Raw genomic sequence first — 19836 nt, forward strand, 5'->3', positions numbered from 1 at the left:
ACGCGCCTTCCTAAAGTGCAAGGAGTCAGTCAGAAAGCAATACGTGTTTAAAATGCGATTTTGTTTTTTCCTTACACGAAGATGACGCCAAAGCGATGACGGAAGTGGCCGTTCGAATATTATGAGGCAGTTTTAAGTATTATAAAACTGACAGAATTTTAATGCAGTAATTCCCATCCCATGTCCATCGAATTTTTGTAGAAGGATCGTTATGTTTAAACAGTCTGTTCCTAATTCTTAAATCAATTACAGTCATTCATTTGTTTGACGTTGCTGTTCATTTTAATGAGTCAAGGGGATACTTTTATTTCTTCAACATTCAAGATATTTTAATAGATTCGATAATGGGTACACTACAAAACAGTTGATTAATAGAATGAATAAGCATTTTTTCCCGACACTTCTGATTTAATAACTAGTGCGTCCTCTAGTGGTTGGTAAGAAGGGAACGTAAACGTTACGTCAAATTGGAGTGTGTGTATGTGTTTGTGAGTGTGTAGAGAGAGAGGGGTGGGGAGGCGACAGTCTGCTACTGCCGCCTGAACTCAAACTGTAAGCTGCAACCATTGCTTAGCTACGTAGAAACACCACCGCAGGAACGAGCAAACCCTTGCTGCATAGGTACCGTTGAAGTCTCACGCTTACTGCCGCTGTGTATACATGAATAAACTATATTTTGGACGCTGCTTTCGACCCATGTCAGAAGTGTTTTCCAGGATTTCCGTGAGTCGTTTCTCATGCATATGATGGTCCGGTTGGAAATTTAGTACGTCATTTAAAATGGCGCCAAAAGATTAAGTTCAGGGGGCAGGGGATACGTCTCCAAATTTGTGTTAACACGATATTTCCGTGTATTATCCAGCAGCTTTCCTCTCTTAAGCAGATTGTCAGATTCGTTGGTTTTATTTTCTTTTGAAGTGGTATGGTACTATAACTTCTACGAGTGTTCCGTTGCAACTTGTCCCGTATCTTGTTAGGTATCAAGTCTGCCTGCTAGCTTAGTAGCTAACAGTTTTGCAACAGCACTTTGATGCGTCCCTAAATGAGATAAAAAAAAAAAAGCTGTAGGAAGTTCAAAACATGCTGCATTTTACCGATTTAAGCTTGTTGCCGCTTGCTCTTTAATGTCTTAATAAAGAAAGTAAGAGCAGGTTGCTCCTGGATTTCAGGTATTTTTAGTTCTTTTGACAAGACCGTAAAAGGTTCTTTCCCAGTTTTCATGTAGCCCGGTATACAAGTAAGTTAACGTTTGTCTCATAATTCAGCTCTGGTTTACAAGACCATAATTCGACTATTATGTTCTCTTTTAAAGTGGCGATTTGTCTGGAATAACGTGAATGCATTAGGAAGTATGTTGGTTATTTGCTTAAGTGTTTATCATTTTTAAATCGAACTCTCTAGAATGTAAAACAGTAAACGTAACAATTTCAGGTCACATTTGCAACAAGACATGTTAAAAAGTGTAGGTAATTGTAATGTCGCAGATTTTAGCGCTAACTGATTTGCATTTCTAAAATTGTGAACAAACAACATGAATTATGCAACCAAAACGTTGTACTTTCGGATAGGCTCTGTTATGGGCAGCTATTGTCAGGAGGCGTGGCTTTGGGGCAGGTGCAATCCTAGAGGGAAAGTGTGCAATGTTGTTGGCATTTTTAGAAGCTCCCTTGAGAGCAAGGGAAGTTGATGCTCCCGTCAGTTTCAAAGTAATATTTTGGAATTGGTTTGTGGCAAGTAGTTTAGTTTGTGTTACTGTTTCCATACTATTTAATCTAACCATAAACTTACCATGTAGCTACCATTCTGTCTTGTAGTGGTACTTGTTGAATAAATAGTTAATGGATTCCTTCTTTTGTGGTGTAATAGCGTTTTGCTTTAAATGTTTTTTCGCAAGCAATATATATTACTGCATATATGCGTTTTTTATGTTCTTTTAATTCTGCTCGTGAGGGGGTGTTCCTGAGTTAATGTGTGGGTTGATTTTTAAAAGTTCTTTTGGGAATGTTTATCAATCTGAGTCATTGAAGTTAATAATGGAAGTTTACTGGCAAACGTGTCTTTTAATGTTTAACTGGTTAGTGAGGTGTTAAAGGTAAGTGTCGTGGTTTTACGGCAGGTGTATTAATAATACCCGGTGCTCGACGCTTTTGTGACGTGTGTATGTTTTCATTAGGCTGTGCTTCCGTATCATTGTCAGCTTATATTACTGATAACGGTATTGCTGTAGTGAATCGACTTGTTTATAAACCGTAATGTAACCGAAACTTGGCACATGAGGGATACAGAGTAGTTCTGCTGACGAACGGCGGTTTTATCCTTAAGTAATACTCTATAGACATTTTTGTGGATGCTTTTGTACTATATTAGTGTTGTAGATTACCGGTTGGGATGTTGCTTTTAAAGGTTTTACTAATCACGTCCTGACGGTTGTCGAGCTTAAATAAAGTTCATTTGTCTGAGTATCCATGGTAAATATGTTACAGGTTTTTTTTAATGTGTTCTATCTCAGTTTGTTTTTAAGTTTATTTTGTTTAGCCACTTGCTGACAGAAACTAAATAGAGGCAGAAACACTGGCCACCTCTTTACGGGGAAGTGCTGGCCTATTACTCACTCCTGCCAGTAATGCATAAACACAGGGAAAGAGTAAATGAGCTTAAAAATAAGTTGCATAAAAAAATGACCTCGTTATATTTAACGTTGCAGATTTGTGGAACCCTTTGGGGTTAAGATATGACAACCATGAGGCGAAACAGACACCCCAGCAGTGAAGATTCCGACAATGGAAGTAAGCAATCTCTCTCTCTCTCTCTCTGTCTTTTAAAATCACTTTGGCCTAGCTCTTTAATAGGATATTCATACTCCCTTGAAGTTCAAGTGCACTTTGACAGGCAACCTACAACACATTTCCAAATTTTTCTTTATTTTAAGTACAGCTGTCTTGCATGTTTAGGGAAGGTAAGGACCAGTCAGCTGAAAGAAGTGTGTTCAGAGGGACAAAGAGAAAGTAGAGACAGGCGAAGAGTGTGGAGATTTACTGATGATGTGCCAGGTCAGGTACCGACAGCAGGAGTTGACTGATTTTAGGGCTTTTAAAGTAAGCAGCAGGTCTAGAGACAGGTGTCACTTTGACAGACAGGGTAGCTCAAAGGGTCGTTGATGTGGGAGTTGTCACGTGTTGAAAGTGTCAGTCTAAGTGAAAAATGTGCTTTTATTATGCCACTTTTCCCACAGGTACCTCCACATCCTGGTCACAGCATTCAAAAAATAATAACAGAAGACCAGGGGGACCCAGGCCCTCAGAGGTACACACATATTTAATCACTCACTGTCGGTAAATGCCTCAGGAAAGTCTTCCTGAACTGTCAAACAATTCATTCCCTGAGATTAATGATATACAAAGTATTGTCTGTCTTAGCCCAACCTGGTGTTGTAGGCTGAACACAGTGTCCAGTGTTTTGTAATCAGAGTGATGGATGGACATGTGTATTTGTAGGTGTTCAGAACAGATCTGATCACAGCTATGAAGCTACATGACTCTTACCAGCTGAGCCCAGATGATTACTACATCCTGGCTGACCCCTGGAGACAGGAGTGGGAGAAGGGAGTTCAGGTCCCTGTCAGCCCTCACTCTATACCTGAACCCACAGTGCGGTACGAGTCCTAATGCAACTGCAGTTTCACTTTGTTTGTTTCTGGTATTTATAACTATAGAACTGCGGGAAAGAGGAAGTGTCAGGCCAGTCCACATGACTGAAAAAAAAAATGTAAATCACTATGAAAGTTCATACAAAAAAGTCTAAAGATGTAGCCAATCTCCTCTTAGTCCTGACTCTACCAACTTGCTGCTGATACTCCTTTGGTTTCAGTGGGTTTTGACACAGTGTAGACACAGTCTTAATACCACACTGATAGTTTAATGAGGATTGGGCACATTGTCAAGGTAAGGAGACGCACGCTGAAAGACTTTGTTTGTTTGTTTGTTTGTTTTTTCTTCTGTAGTGTTGTGGAAGAGAAGTCTTCAGCCATAATGTTCACCAGGCCAAAGAAGCTGATTCGCTCGTCCGGTCCTGAAGCCACGGTGTTGGGGTATGTGGGCGTTCGGACCCTGGCTGAAGGGATGTGTCGATACGATCTGAACGAGGAAGATGTGTCTTGGCTGGAAATTGCCAATAAAGAGTTCACCAAGATGGGTCAGTCAACAAATGCGTGCTTTATCAGTGTCTGCTTTTTTAAGAAGTGGGTGGATCACGTGTCAGTGTAAAATGTTTTTAAAAGATGTCTAACTGTGAATATGCAAAAGGGAAATCACGGGGACTTTGTGTGGATTCTCTGCCAGACTTTCCAGTTAAATTTAGTTTATACAAATACAGTCCTGTGTTAATGTTACATTTGATTCTGTGCCTTGCAGCGATACCAACACTAGACGAGATCACCATGGAGAGAGTTATCGAACAGTTTGAACTTCAGTGCTATGACAACATGAGTCACGCCATGGAAACAGAGGAGGGGCTTGGCATTGAGTATGACGAAGATGTTGTATGTGATGTCTGTCAATCACCTGATGGAGAAGACGGCAATGAGATGGTCTTCTGTGATCGATGTAACATATGCGTCCATCAGGTGTGTGTGTGTGTGTGTGTGTTCAAACATGGTTAAAGAACACAGTTGCTAATTTTTATGTTTCTGGTTTTTGCAGTTTTACCATCATTCAGCTGTGTAGGTGGGATTTTAGTGCATGACGCTGCCTGTTATAGTTGAATGTCATATACTCCCAGTGTTTACAGATTTACAAGGGTGCTGATTTTTACAGTGTTGAAACTCAGCTGGTAAAAGGCATCAGTATCCCTTCCGTATTTGCAATAAAGTTAAAACACAGTAGTGTGCTTTCCTTTGAGGTGGAGGGACATATTGTGTGATGAGGTCGTCTCACAGTTACTGTTTATTGTGGTCTCTTTATAGTGTGATGTTAATAAGCATGTGTCTTGTCAGGATAAGTTTTATTCTCAGGTGACGGAGCATGTGTAATTTCTTTTTTTTATATGATTGTGTGTTTTGTCTGTTTTACACAGGCCTGTTACGGTATACTGAATGTTCCGGAGGGAAGCTGGCTGTGTCGTATCTGTGCCTTAGGCATCGTGCCTCGATGCCAACTGTGCCCAAAGAAAGGTGGGGCCATGAAACCAACCCGCAGCGGGAACAAGTGGGTGCATGTCAGCTGTGCCCTGTGGATCCCTGAAGTAAGAACAAGCACCGCTGCTGTGTGTCATCTTATTAACATGGCTACACTAATGTACAACACCACTGCTGTGTGTCATCTTATTAACATGGCTACACTAATGTACACCACCACTGCTGTGTGTCATCTTATTAAGCATGGCTACACTAATGTACAACACCACTGCTGTGTGTCATCTTATTAACATGGCTACACTAATGTACAACACCACTGCTGTGTGTCATCTTATTAACATGGCTACACTAATGTACAACACCACTGCTGTGTGTCATCTTATTAAGCATGGCTACACTAATGTACAACACCACTGCTGTGTGTCATCTTATTAACATGGCTACACTAATGTACAACACCACTGCTGTGTGTCATCTTATTAACATGGCTACACTAATGTACAACACCACTGCTGTGTGTCATCTTATTAACATGGCTACACTAATGTACAACACCACTGCTGTGTGTCATCTTATTAACATGGCTACACTAATGTACACCACCACTGCTGTGTGTCATCTTATTAACATGGCTACACTAATGTACAACACCACTGCTGTGTGTCATCTTATTAACATGGCTACACTAATGTACAACACCACTGCTGTGTGTCATCTTATTAACATGGCTACACTAATGTACACCACCACTGCTGTGTGTCATCTTATTAAGCATGGCCACGCTAATGTACACCACCACTGCTGTGTGTCATCTTATTAAGCATGGCTACACTAATGTACAACACCACTGCTGTGTGTCATCTTATTAACATGGCTACACTAATGTACACCACCACTGCTGTGTGTCATCTTATTAAGCATGGCTACACTAATGTACAACACCACTGCTGTGTGTCATCTTATTAACATGGCTACACTAATGTACAACACCACTGCTGTGTGTCATCTTATTAACATGGCTACACTAATGTACAACACCACTGCTGTGTGTCATCTTATTAAGCGTGGCTACACTAATGTACACCACCACTGCTGTGTGTCATCTTATTAAGCATGGCCACGCTAATGTACACCACCACTGCTGTGTGTCATCTTATTAAGCATGGCTACACTAATGTACACCACCACTGCTATGTGTCATCTTATTAAGCATGGCCACGCTAATGTACACCACTACTGCTGCATGTCATCTTATTACAATACAACACTATAGTAAATCATGTGCTTCCATGATGCAGCGCCACATCACTCAGCTCACCTATTTGGCTGTGTAAGGTATCGTAAGTCGCACATTTGGCTGTGTTCTGGCATGGTCAGTTGGGCAGGGGCACCTCAGTGACCCTTGGTGTCAGCAGGACATCTACACAGTTTCAGGCAAATCTGTAAGAATAGCTTAGGTCTCCACAAACACTGTGTTCTCCCGGAGACACTCTTCTGAATTGCAGATGAAAAGTCATCTTTGCATGTAGCACAGACGCATGCACGTATTCGCTCTCACCCTCCAGGATTAGAGGTCAGGGGTCGTGCCATGGCAGAGAGGAGTTTAGGGGCTGATTTCTCAGACCAGTATAAAGCCTAGTCTCGTTTTAAACTGGTTTATGAATGGATAATCTCTTTAACTCAGGTCTAGTCTTCATCCCTGTCTAGAGTTACAACTTTTTACATATTTGAACAACATGCAAATCTCTCTTTTTCACTCTCTCTCTCTCTCTCTCTCTCTCTCTCGCTCTCCTGCTCTCTCACACTCTCTCTGTAGGTGAGTATTGGGAACCCAGAGAAGATGGAACCCATTACTAATGTATCACACATCCCCAGTCACAGATGGGCTCTGGTATGCTGTCTGTGTAAAGAGAAGATGGGCGCCTGTATTCAGGTATATCGTCTCTGACCTCCTCTTTTAGGACAATGGCTGTAGCCGTTTGTAGACATGGAATGTCTTTTTTTTATTGAGACTAGGTGTTATTTCATTTCTGATCAGCATTGAAATGGTGGTTGGAAACGGTTGTCATTCCTGACATGTGGAAGATGACATGTTATGTCAGTGACATGAGTTTCAAAGCAATGTATTCTCATGATCTCTGTCATCATTATTTCTTAGCTAATATCTGTTTTTTCCCCACTCTTCACCTCTTCCAGTGTTCTGCCAAAAGCTGCCGTACAGCGTTTCACGTGACCTGCGGCCTGCAGTGTGGCCTGAACATGAACACCATCCTGACCGACACAGACGAGGTCAAGTTCAAATCCTTCTGCCCCAAACACTCGGGCATGGACTGGAATGAGGATGAGGATGGTATGGAGAGATTAAGAATGAACAGGGAGCAAACAGAGTCTGGTCCTCTTTTGAGCCCTGGCTGTTTGAACCGATCCATAAATCTTCCCGACGGACAAAAACCAAGCGAACGGAAACTCAGACTCCAACAGATGGAGGAAGAGTTTTACCGTTTCGTATCCGTGGAAGAGGTGGCAAAGCATTTGGGGTTGCCGATGGAAACGGTGGATTTCCTTTTTCAGTACTGGAAACTGAAACGGCGGACGAACTTCAACCAGCCACTGGTTAAACCCAAAAAGGAGGAGGAGGAGAGCCTGGCCAAGAGCGAACAGGAAGTGCTACTCCGCCGACTCCGCCTCTTCACACACCTACGTCAGGACCTTGAGAGGGTAGGTACTGTCCGGGCTGTGCCCCAACCTCGGTCTAGTTCCGTCCTTAGATTCATCAGGTATGCCCCTCCCCCGCCTCGGCCGTGGCCCCAGCAGTGGAGAAGGACAGAAAAGAGATGCTGGGTTTTTCAAGCTGCTTCAGGGCGGAGTCAGCATTAGTCCAACACAGAGAGAGAGAGAGAGAGACAAACACAAAAAGAAACAGAGAGATGAAGCCACATCACTCTCTGCATAACCTCAGTAGGACTCGTTCTCTGAGTTTTCAAATAAACAGAGTGAAATGCAGAATGATATGTCTACTTCCTTTTACTATTTGCAAATCAGAAAAAGCTCAATGGCTCACAGTTTGTAACTTTTGAGAGGCTGTTTCCTGAAGACTTAGACATTTCAGAGCTGCTGGTCGGTAAACCAGAGTGTTCTATCACGCCTGCTTCAGGGGATAGTGAAGGACCGAGGAGAAAAAAGAAATGTGCAGCTCAGTCGACCCTGGTTTAGGGACACACTGCCCTAGCCCACCCCATACAGATTCAGTTCTGTGCTCACTCCTGCATAAAATATTTTTCTACTGAAGTGGCCTGAGTGGAAAGGAACAGATGGCGTGTCTCTACTATGTCCCAATTTTACCACTTTGTAAAAAGGCCTTTTCCCCCCAAAGTAGAAATGACTAGAATTAAATAAGACAAGTGAAGTTGACTGGTACTTCTCTAGAGTGTAAGGAGGCCTGTAAGGTTGCGTAGGTAAACGGGACCAAAGATCTGAGTTTTAGAGACCACTATGAATAGACACAAGCCATAGAGTCCTGGACACACTGCAGTCTCTCTTCTGTATTACTGTCATTGGTGTGTGTGTGTGTGTGTGTGTGTGTGTACCATAGATTAATTTTCAAGGTACTGAATCTAAGACTGAAAATGAAACAGGCATCACCTCTTTTTTTCAATTGTTGTTTTTTTTATTATTTTCTACATATAAGCAATACTAATAACTACTAAGTCAGAGCTGATGTCAGAGTTCATAAAAAATAGTAATTTGTCTAGCTCGCTAAATTCTTTTTATTAAGTGTTCCCACTGAATATTTTCTAGCCGCTGACTTCAGTTTGTGTGATCTTTCAGATGTTTCTCTTTTTAATTCCCCAGACGTTTACTCAGAATTTTGTGATTTGAACAGCAGTCTCTCTGTGTACATGTCTATGACAGTTTTGCCATGTCAGATGTATCATCTGTGTGGTGGTTTGTTTCCAGGTGCGTAATCTGACCTACATGGTGACACGGAGAGAGAAGATAAAACGCTCGGTTTGTCGCGTGCAAGAGCAGATATTCCACCATCACATCAGACTGCTGGAGCAAGGCAGGCTCACTGGTGAGTGTTAGTGGTATGAGAGTGCCCTCTGCAGCATAGGGGGAGAAACTGCAGACATTTATCAGATATGACATGTTTTCATGTTAACACGGACGTATTCAACATCTGTTCCTCTCTGTCTCTCTCTCACTCACCCTTTCTCTCGTCAGGCGCGTCAACAACGAGACAGTTAGAGGAGTCAATGTTCTATTTCCGCTCTCCTCCAAACTCAGTCTCATCCCCACAGCCTTTGAGGGGCCATTCGGGCCAGAACACCGACACGGTATCTCTCAGACTCGATCGTGAGAAAAGCACTTCTAAGAGACCCGCCCCTAAGACCCAGCAGCTGGGGGATGACACCGCCAAACTGCCCAAAACAGAGGCCCTTGCCCCAGCCAAGCTTCCAAAAGTGGAGAGACTAGATCTGAGCCCCAAACCTGCACCGGTGGGGCGCAGGGTGTCAAAGAGAGATGACGCGCCACCGGTTGCAGTGAGGACTACTGAGTGCAAAGAGCAAAGGAACGTCACAGGTGCGGAAACTCGTAAGGCAGACGACAGTGCCAGTCACGTGCAGGAGCAAAACCACGACGCCGAGGAACGGAGTAGGAAGAGAGGGCTCCGTGAGCAGCTCACCGTCAACTCCAAACTAAAACTGGGATCAAAGATCACGGAGGAGACAACACGAAGCCAGACTGAAGGCAGTAAAATGTTAGATAAGCTTTTACTGCCCGACTGCCGAGTCTCTCTCACCCCTATCTCCATCGTTCCCACTAAATACAACGGCTCTGTGATTAGAGCGAGCACTAGCCAACTCAGTGAAAAGGTGGTGCACAATGGTGCCTCAGGGGCCCATCTGAAAAACTGGGGTAGTTTCAGAATCCCGAAGAGGAGCGACAGGATAGCAGGAGGTGTCGAGGAAGGGCGGGGCACTGCACAGGAAACACAATCCCCTCCCCTTAAACCATTGGACAGAAGCCCTGAGGCCACACCTCCTCAACTCAGGGCACGCTCACGAACGGGGACTGAAAATCATAGCCTTACTCACGAGACTGATATCAGCCAATCGGAGCCGGAGTCTCGCAGGAAGCGATGCCATACCCAGCGCCTCAGGAGCCACGACCCCATGACGTGCAGCTACGGTTCAGATGTGATTCGTCACGGAGTGCTGGCGTCCTGAGATTGAAATGCCGCAGTTTTGCCATAAAGTGTCAGCAAGGGATTAGAACACCCCTTCAGTAGTCTTATTTCTGTTAGACTGAAAGTTAAATCTTGTTTCTTGGACTCATATTTATTTTTAAGCTTATTTCATTGCTGTTGTAGCTGCTCATTTCAAAAAAAAAAAAAAAAAAAGTTTTGTTTTTTGGACTTACTTTAGCTACCGGCTGCCAGACAGTGTCTTTTGCATTCTTCCTAAGGTTTCAGTGGCCAGTGTTACTGCATGTACAGCAAACCAAACTTGGCAGAAACGTCTTCTCATCACTAACTCATTCTGTAACAGTAGATTACAACTTTATAATATTCATGTTATCATGTAATGAACAATATTAAACCTGTCAATTCATTGTCAATTTAAAAAAAAAAAATGTTGCTTGTGTAGCTCTTTTTCCTGTGGCTTTAACTTTGTGAAGGGCACACTTGAAAATGAGACATGAATGAATCAATACACAAATAGCAGCCCTCAAACTGAAAATCACAGAAAATGTACTGTGTCCTGTTTTGTCCCATGTCAGGTTTGACATGGCTGTGATGGGAGTTAGTCCATTTCCAATGATAGCACTTCACCATTAAAATGAGCTCAGCCCTTTTCTTCCTTCTGCTTAATAAGCCCCTAGATTTCCTCCCAGAGGTCTCCCAGATTTATTTATTTATTGTGTTAAGTTGAAAAGGCCATGTAAAATTAATCTCAGGCTCGTCTAGGGGTTTCAAATCTCTGCTTTACATTGAGACACACAGTGTTCTCTGTTCATTACTAGATGAAATACAGGTTCCCTTAAATGTGCTTTCTTTACTACTTGTAAGTGCTGTCCTGAAATATGCTTTAATTTTTATTTTATTTTTTTTGTTGAGTCATTCCTGTTTATTTTCCCCAGTTCTTAAAGATGATGTTAAATAACATGATGCGTTTGTTAAAACCAGTTCTGTTTTCTCTCTGTGGGCTAACTCTAACAAGCAGGCTTGAAATGCCCACGAAAGACCAATGAGTGATAAAAAAAAAAACATTAGCCTCTGAATTTTTTTTTCACTATGTTTTTCCTTTTCTTTCTCTCTCTCTTCCTGTCTCAAGGTCCCACTAAGTGCTTTTTAGGGAAAGCTAATTCTTAGCTTTTTAATTTTTGTGATGGGGAATTTTTATTTTAATTTCAGGTAAATTATGAAGTCAGGCTACTGTATTTGCCCTAATACAAAAGTCACATTCATACCCTGTTTATTTTGTTTCTAAAGAGGAATTGGAGAGGAGAACCATTTTATGATTGGTTCCTCTGCAATTTTTTTTTCTCTGTTTTGTTTTCATTTTAGACCACAATATCATGATATGGATAATGAAATAAATGATGCAATCAAAATCTTCTACTGTTTAACTAAATACATTTTGTAGTAAGAAAAAATGTGTAAGCTACATATTTGATCAATTACATGAAAGTAACTGGCTAAGAGTTCAGTTTCATATTGTTTAGAATCAAACATTTCCTTTGAAACACCAACATTTTACCCCAAAAGATAAAAAAAAAAAAAAAACCCAGTCATCATTATTGCTTCCCTTTGACTTGCCAAGTAAAACACAGAGGCCAGCTCTATGTTGCTGATGCGAAGTTTGCACACGTTTTTTTGTACTGGGTATGAGATGAAAAAGCTGAAAATGAATGTCAGGTTGAGGTGCAGGCTCACAGATTTAAGAGAGAGCATTCAAAATTAAAGAACCAGATTTTCTCTTCTCACCTCTTGACCCTAGAGTTTCACTCAACATTCTTATTTTTTTGCATGTTGAGACTTTTTGGAAACAATGCTTCAGGTTTTCAACTGTACTCAGTGAATATGTGATGAAGCCAACAGGTTTTTGGCAGACAAGTGTCATTTTCAGACATGAACGAAGTTCAGATTTTGGAAAAGGGAACTGGCAGGTTGGATTTCAGAGTATTTTGTTTCTCATTTGGTTGTAAAAGCTTCTAGTGTTCCCATGATAGAAATTTTATATCAATGAGCGCTGCTGTATTTTTGGTTACATCAGATATTTTTGTGTGTGTGTGTGTGTTTTTTCTCTCTCAAATTGCAAATAAACTTAAATAAAATGTTGAGTTTTGTGGTGCATTTTGTGGTTTGGTTCAGTAAGGAGATTTGTATGTGAGTGTGTGAGTAGCGCGAAAGACAAACATGCTGAATGAAATGCTTTTGCTATGCTATCAGAAATAAAAGAAAAACATGTTTGTAGGTTCAGTCTCAAATGATTTCTGCAAAATTAACCAATGTTTTTTCTCTGGCTATATTATCCCAATGATTAAAATTTGTTGGTGTGGTTTGTTTGAAACCAGGCTGTGATTGAAGTTGATTCATAATGAATGAGAGAACTTTAAAAAAAAGAGCAAACTTTTAAGAAATTAATTGATTTTAATATTATCTTTGAATATTATGTTTACAAATATCACAGGATATGAATCTTTGAAAAGTGCAAAATTCAGGAATATCCACAAATGGTGGAACCATCTTCATAAACGTCAGCTACAGGTGCATAGTCAAAGACGACAGCTCTCCGCTTTCTGAAGGTTTATATCAAATGTAATGGGGCTGTATTGGACAGTATCATTCAATCATTCTTTAGTGTTACAATTAAGATATAAATAGAAGGTGACCCATGAGATCCTATCAAAAGATAACTGTCTGTACGGTCTTTCAGAGCTCAGTGCCGAAACCCAGTGTCCCCCACCACTCCTATGACTATCCAGAGACTCTGTAAGCACAAGAAATATACACAGCTCGTTTGGTTGCCACAGAATCCCTGTGCATGGACTTGCTGTCGCGGCGTTAATCAGCGCGTCGGCTCGCGCGGACCGTGAAAGCGGGGAACGTCAACGTGGCGGCGTTTCACTTTGTTCACAGTGGTGTGCTTCTTTTCCCCTTTGCTCAACAAAGTCTGTTTCGCGTGGCCCCTGGTGACATAGAGCGATTGGCTATGTGTTCTCTACTGATGGAGTGTCATGTATGGTGACCACGGTGGAGCCACTGGTTGTACTCTGCTGCTCCAGGCTGTTTAGGTTCACACGGGGTAGATGGAAGCCGTTTTCTGACGACGCTGAAAAGTGCGTGACACTTCCAGAGACGGAGCTTGCAGCGATATTGCTCAAGGGTACATTTGTGTTGGTTGTGGAGGAAGACATCTTCTTCCGAGGTTTGGTGCTGTTACCAAGCATTCTGGACGCATGAGTCCTCCTGTAATGGGCACAATACATTTACTTTATTGTGTGTACGTACGTGTGTGTGTATGTGTGTGTGCATGTGTGTGTGTGTGAGAAGCCATTAAGGCCAAAATTGAATACTTCACTTGCACATACATACTGTATATACTGTTAAGCACTTGCACATACATGCATACTGTCATGTATATACATACATACAGGCATACACACACATACATACGTGTGCTTGTGTATGTATATGTGCACTTGAGTATGTATGTATGTATGTGTGTGGTTCAGTATGCATACTGGAAGGCACATGGGCCTTACCACGCATTCTTTGGGGGGGGGGGGGGGGGGTGACTCCCCCAATACTGAGAAAATCTGTCAATCTGTGTGTGTGTGTGTGTATATATTTATATATATAGTGTGTATGTATATATGTGTATATATATGTGTATATATATACACAGACACATAGCTTTAATTATGAACAGTCTCGTATACATATTATTTTTTGTTCCTCATGTCAAAGTGGCAGAAGCCTAAGTAATATTCTATTGTCTCAGGAAAGTTAAAGCTTCATAACAACGTGGCAGAAGGAACAATGAGTGTGTGAGTGACTGGGGATTATGTGGGATGTGGAATGTTAACTGACCTGTTGTATGTCTTCAGAATAATGAGCAGTAGAGTAAGAATGATTATGATACCGATGACAATGATAGCAATCATAGCTCCAGAACCTGGGAGAAAACACATCAATATGTCTGTGTAACCAAGCTGTGTATTTGTTACTAGCATGTCATTACAAATGTCATTTTCCCTGTAATTTTCCTAGTGTACGGTCATGTTATTAACATTCTAAAATGCACTGAATGATGGGGTCTTGTCAGATACAGGTGAGAAAATGACAAACGCTGTAAATATGTAATTATCTTTTTTACTGAGATCATTTGTCATTCAATTTTGAAGCATAGTTTTTGAATTATATCTTGTTCTCACGACTGGGCAACTGCTGACATTAAGTAACTGAGGAATATTTGATAATAAACTATTCTATATACATTTAATTTAGATTTAATAAATACTGAGACTTTCACTCAGATTTCAGTTTTACTCAAAGGATAAATTTACGGTTTCTGCAGGTAACATGGTGAAATAATTACAGATTTGAGCCATTTTAGTGATAGACGCCTACAGTATGCTTCATTCAGAATTAAATGAGTGTTATATAAAAAGAACATTAAAAGTCAAATCTAAAATCTGACAGATATGCATGCACACACTCTCACACACACACACACACGCGCGCACACACACACACACACACACACACACACACACACACACACACAGGACTTACTCTGGGTGAGAATTTGTTCTCTTGACTTGGTTGTGGTTGTGGTATTCAGGACCACTATGGTAAAGTTTGTCACAGGCTGTACAGTGGACATTTTCAGTTATACCCTAAAAATAAGAACAAAGCCTTTAAAACTAGGAAGTGGTGTCAGTTTATCACGCAGTAAAACCATCAGCATTATTCAGAGAGTTATCAGTGCAAGCTGAGGTAATGGTACCACTCGTATCCAACATATGTTCAACGACAGAAAAATGTGATACTAAAGAACCAGAGGAACCCGTTTATTACACTTTCCATTTTCTGTTGTTTACAGATACTTGATATGAGCTAGACTTGAATTATATTTACATATGAATTCTGTAACATCAATTCCACACCTCAAACAGGTATTACTATAATCAATAATACATTAGCTCATTTTATGACTACGTAGTTAGCATGGATTAAGGCTCAGAGACTGTTTTATGACTGTTTCAAATTTGTATGTTTGGAAGTTGCTGACATACCAGCTTATTTTGATCTGGAAATTCAAGTACGCAAGTAACCGCTGTGGGTATGATCAAGACAAGGAGTCTTAATAGAGGATTTATGTTGATGCTATTTTTAACAACCAGACACCATTCAACTACAATAGTCCCTGGTGACTCACACAATGTGACAATCCTTCCCAAAAAAATAGTAAAACCAATAGAATTCTAAATATGCACTGTCACTGACAAAGACAAGTGGTACTATAAAAAAGGTAGTCTCAATCTGAGGTTTGAAATTGATCTCAAGTGATCAATTTTTTCAATACTGGTCAGGCATGCTGTTTTTCTAAACTCATCCAGCTCAGTATATCAGTATATCACTGTATTTACTTGAATAATTAATTGATTTTCTTACTGAGTCCGCCATTTACTTATCAAAGGTTTGGGCATCCATTTCACTCTGTGTGTCGTTTGAGTGGACAATCAGGCTGTGTGTATGCAGGTTTGTGCAATGTTTATCCCCTGTATCTGTGAATGCCTGTTATTACCTGTTACTGTCTACAGGGGATGGTAGTCTCTCTGAAGTAGTTCGGAATAGTTAATAGTTTGAAGTTCTTGTTAACAAAAAAACAAAAAGGAGATGATTTCTCACTTATCTGATGTGCATTTGCAATAATATTCATGTCAGTGAATAACAGTTTTAAAAACGGCTTAAGGTTTAAGCTTTTACTTTCTCCCTGGGTTAGCTAGCCATTGTGTGTATATGATAGTATGAAAACCAGCTCTTTGTGTGCTTGTCAGTTAAATAACACAAAATCTAAATCCAAGCTACAACAAATTACAGCAGTGTTCATTTCATTAATCTTGCTTCATGACAAAATCTTCAATTTCTGTCTGCCCTGAATTCTGAATACAACAGAATTGACCCAGAACAGAGACAGAAAATTGATTCTTTCCCCTTTTAATACACGTTATGCACTTCTTGTGTAAATATTGTATATTTCTAGCATCTTTAACCCATGTCACTGCATGCTAGGTTTGAGAGAGCCCATGAATAACTGATTTTCACATGCTAAAGTAATGCTGCTGAGAAAAAGCGGGCTTAATAAAATTCCCTTTTTCTGTCTCTTCTAATCTCTTCACGACAAGCAGAAACTTCCCTATTTATTTTCCAATAAAATTTCTCATGAGCTGCCACTTCCTCTGACAGCACCTGAGTTTGTGGTTGGGGAGGGAGTGTTATAATGCAATCAGAGCTGCTGCTTCAAAAGAGAACAAAATTTGCATCAGCTATAAAAAGCTGAAAACCCTGGAACACGGAAGGGAAGCCACTCTGCTTCAAGCTCAGCAACACAAGACCATGTAACCTCCACACATACTCATTCTCTCTCTCTCTCTCTCTCTCTCTCTCTGTGTATCTCTGTATCTCTCTTTCTCTCATGCTCTCTCCCTTTCTCTCCTTCTGTCCTTTCTCTCCTTCTGTCCTTTCTCTCTCTCTCTCCCCCTCTCTTTCTCTCTCTCTCTCTCTCTCTCTCTCTCTGTATCTCTCTTTCTCTTATGCTCTCTCCCTTTCTCTCCTTCTCTCATTTCACTCCTTCTCTCCTTTCTGTCCTTCTCTCTCTCTCTCTCTCTCTCTCTCACACACACTCTCTTTCGCTCTATTTCTCTCCTTTTATCTCTCTCACTCTCTCTTTTTCTCCCCCTGCGCTCTCTCTCTCTATCTCTCTCATATACGCACTCCTCCACCCTCTTTCTCTGTCCCCTCTGCACAGAGGCAAGAACTGATTACTCCACCAGCTGATTACATTCAAAATAGTCCCACAACTACAAAACATGCAAAACCTACAATTTCATAACACCACTTACATTTTCCATACTGAAAGCGGAGGCCTCTTTAATGAGCCAGAATGCAAAGGCCAGGCAGAAACTTGTGGAGGTTGGGCTATAACTGTGTGGGCCCACAATCTGTTTTCCATAAATCCAAACTACTGTCCACACTGATGAACATGCTGCAGGTGCTTATCGGCCCACTGTCCTGCATATTCATCATCTGCATGTCCACAGGGGCAATCTATAGCTGAAGTCAATCCCCAAATTTTTTCATACTTGGCACAGTAAGGGAATCGGTAAAACAGTTATTCAAATAATTCTAGGGAAACTAGGGTTATATGAAACAGAATGAGTTTAAAGATTTTTGGTACATTTCACTTTATTAGTTTAAGGTAGGAAAAAGGTAATACTAATATGTGATGAGAACTGATCATCCAATGTTTTTTAGCCAGTGTGAGGATGACAATTACTTAATTATCAGTAGTTTATCATTTTTACAGTTACTTTCAGTGTTAATGAAGAACATTATGGGAATGCACTTCTCTCAAAGCAGAGATCAACTGTTCACTGCTCTACACTCAAGCTGTGAAATTCCCTTTTCAAACTTTGATCAACAGATATTAATTTTTAAGCTTTTCCATCTAAGACTGAACTTCAAAGAGATCATCTCTGAATGTGTAAGACCCGAACAGAAAACAGTCATAGTTTGGTGCTTAATTTTTTTTTCCTACGCCACATTGACAGTTTTTCACATTACAAATTCCAAAAAGACGCATGAACAGAAAACCTGTCTTCAAAGACGTACCTAAGATTCTGGGAGTTCACAGAAGATCTTATAATGAACTTACATTTCAACAAATTCTAGAGAGAAGTTTACCCTGACATGCTTTTGCTGAACAGCTTATCAAGACTTACAGATAGGCCATGGTAGCATTACAGGTGGACCAGGCTTCAAACTACAAATCCATTTCTCCTCTGACAGTATACATGAAAAACAGAGTCGTTCGTGAATGCTCTGCTAGTGTAGAAAGTGTTTTCTAACGATTCTAAGGCTGACACTTATATCCTGGGATTTCAAGCTACTTTTGCTTTGGGCATAATTTTGGATTAGTTTGGAATAGTTCATTTACAAAATGACATAAAAATGTTTAATATAATGAACTATTCCAAATATGTGCTGTTTTACTTGTTTTTATGTGTATTTTTCTTACATATGTTGTGTATTAACCTTTCGCTTGTTTATATTTGCATTTTCTTATTTTCCATTTTATTTAGTTGTCTTCACGTGCTTCTTATCAAAGGTTCTACAACCATGGTGACAGAAGGGTGTATAAAGAGAGTAATTACAACTGCTAGTAATAAATAAACTGCAAATAATAACAGCTGTTGTTATTATAAGTTATATATTATGTTGTTTAAGTCATAAAAGTGCTATATATGCAGTGAGACCATATCATCCTCTTCTCTTTGCCATTTGGTAGATCCTGTATTGTCCCTTTTATTATTACCTCTTGCCAAAATGGTTAATAAATCAATTTTTGTTTATAGGAGCATTACGTCACACATTCAGGGCTTAACCATTAATCATTTTGTACACATACAATGGTGGCAGTCTCTGATAAGCTCTTATATTGTATTTTTATATTTTTATGAATCACCTGTATCACTTCTAATGAACTGATATGTAATAGTTTAATATGAAGAAGTAAATACACCCTTCTTTGCTCCAAACAAAAAGGATCTGAACCATACTGCAAAAGCCAGGCACTCCTAGAATAATACTAGTTACACACAAACAATATTACTTGTTTACATATGTATTGGTTGAATTAAGTGTTCCCAGCATTGAAACAGGATAAAACACTTAGAATAAAATTTTCAATTTTCAAAATTTTCAAATCCATTGCTCAGGCTGTTTCATTTTTATCAGACTAAGATACACAATTCACATACAGATCCTCGTTTGTTATGTAGACTTTTGTGTACTGGCAGATCTCATTTGTTTCTGCTTACATTCATACCAGTATGTTCATTATACCCTCTCTCCACTTCAAAGCTGCAAAAAATGACATCAGGTTTTCACCAATATGATATTGAGTCTGACTCATTTGGCAGAGTAACCGTTTCAGTCCTCTGAAAATTAAGCCTTTGTCACACACGATCAAGCACAGACGACGACAAAGATTTACGAGGCAAAGACTGAGAGTCAATATTTAAACTGTAAAATCTCTGTGCAGGGCTTTCATTAGTTCACAAGTGTAGCTTTCTCACCTGTCCCAACATTTGAAAGTGTGCTTTAGTCACGCTTCACCTCAACCACAATTTATAAAGCACAATGATATAAGTTGCCCGTTGCCTTTGACACTGAACTTCTCTTAACCCAGACCGAATTCTCAACAACAATAATGCAATTAATCATTGACCAACATATACCATGCCTGGTTAGTGGTGCCATCGCTGAAAGTTCCCAGAGGAACTTCTGTTATATTCCGCTAAAATATATGAAAGTCAAAAGTTATCAGATATTAAAACATTCAGTTCCTCTGATGGAATATAAGAATAAAAAGTGTTACGTCAATTAATTAGCCCTTTTTAGATAGATC

The 19836-nt window shown here is 40.2% G+C and overlaps 2 protein-coding genes across 3 annotated transcripts; one reads left to right on the forward strand and one right to left on the reverse strand.

Moving 5' to 3' along the window:
* The first annotated feature begins 583 nt into the window (after positions 1-583).
* jade1 (jade family PHD finger 1) lies at positions 584-10453 on the forward strand. Of its 2 annotated transcripts, none has more exons than XM_030786859.1 (11): positions 584-621; positions 2705-2786; positions 3233-3303; positions 3495-3652; positions 4001-4191; positions 4410-4621; positions 5071-5238; positions 6948-7064; positions 7328-7849; positions 9089-9206; positions 9356-10453. In XM_030786859.1, exons 2-11 carry the CDS (start codon positions 2732-2734, stop codon positions 10360-10362), a joined length of 2619 nt encoding a protein of 872 aa, XP_030642719.1. In that variant the 5' UTR covers positions 584-621; positions 2705-2731; the 3' UTR covers positions 10363-10453. The 2 variants fall into 2 exon arrangements, with proteins under 2 accessions (XP_030642719.1, XP_030642718.1); XM_030786858.1 differs by lacking the exon at positions 584-621 and adding an exon at positions 2400-2468.
* Positions 10454-13348: 2895 nt separating this feature from the next.
* Positions 13349-15027, reverse strand: ncmap (non-compact myelin associated protein). The gene is made up of 3 exons (XM_030787502.1): positions 14937-15027; positions 14232-14316; positions 13349-13607 (listed from the first exon to the last, which is right to left on the reverse strand). The coding sequence occupies exons 1-3, from the start codon at positions 15025-15027 to the stop codon at positions 13349-13351; spliced, it is 435 nt and encodes a 144-aa protein (XP_030643362.1).
* Between the last annotated feature and the right edge of the window lie 4809 nt (positions 15028-19836).

Source organism: Chanos chanos, chromosome 10, assembly GCF_902362185.1.
Source record: "Chanos chanos chromosome 10, fChaCha1.1, whole genome shotgun sequence".
Taxonomy (NCBI): Eukaryota; Metazoa; Chordata; class Actinopteri; order Gonorynchiformes; family Chanidae; genus Chanos; species Chanos chanos.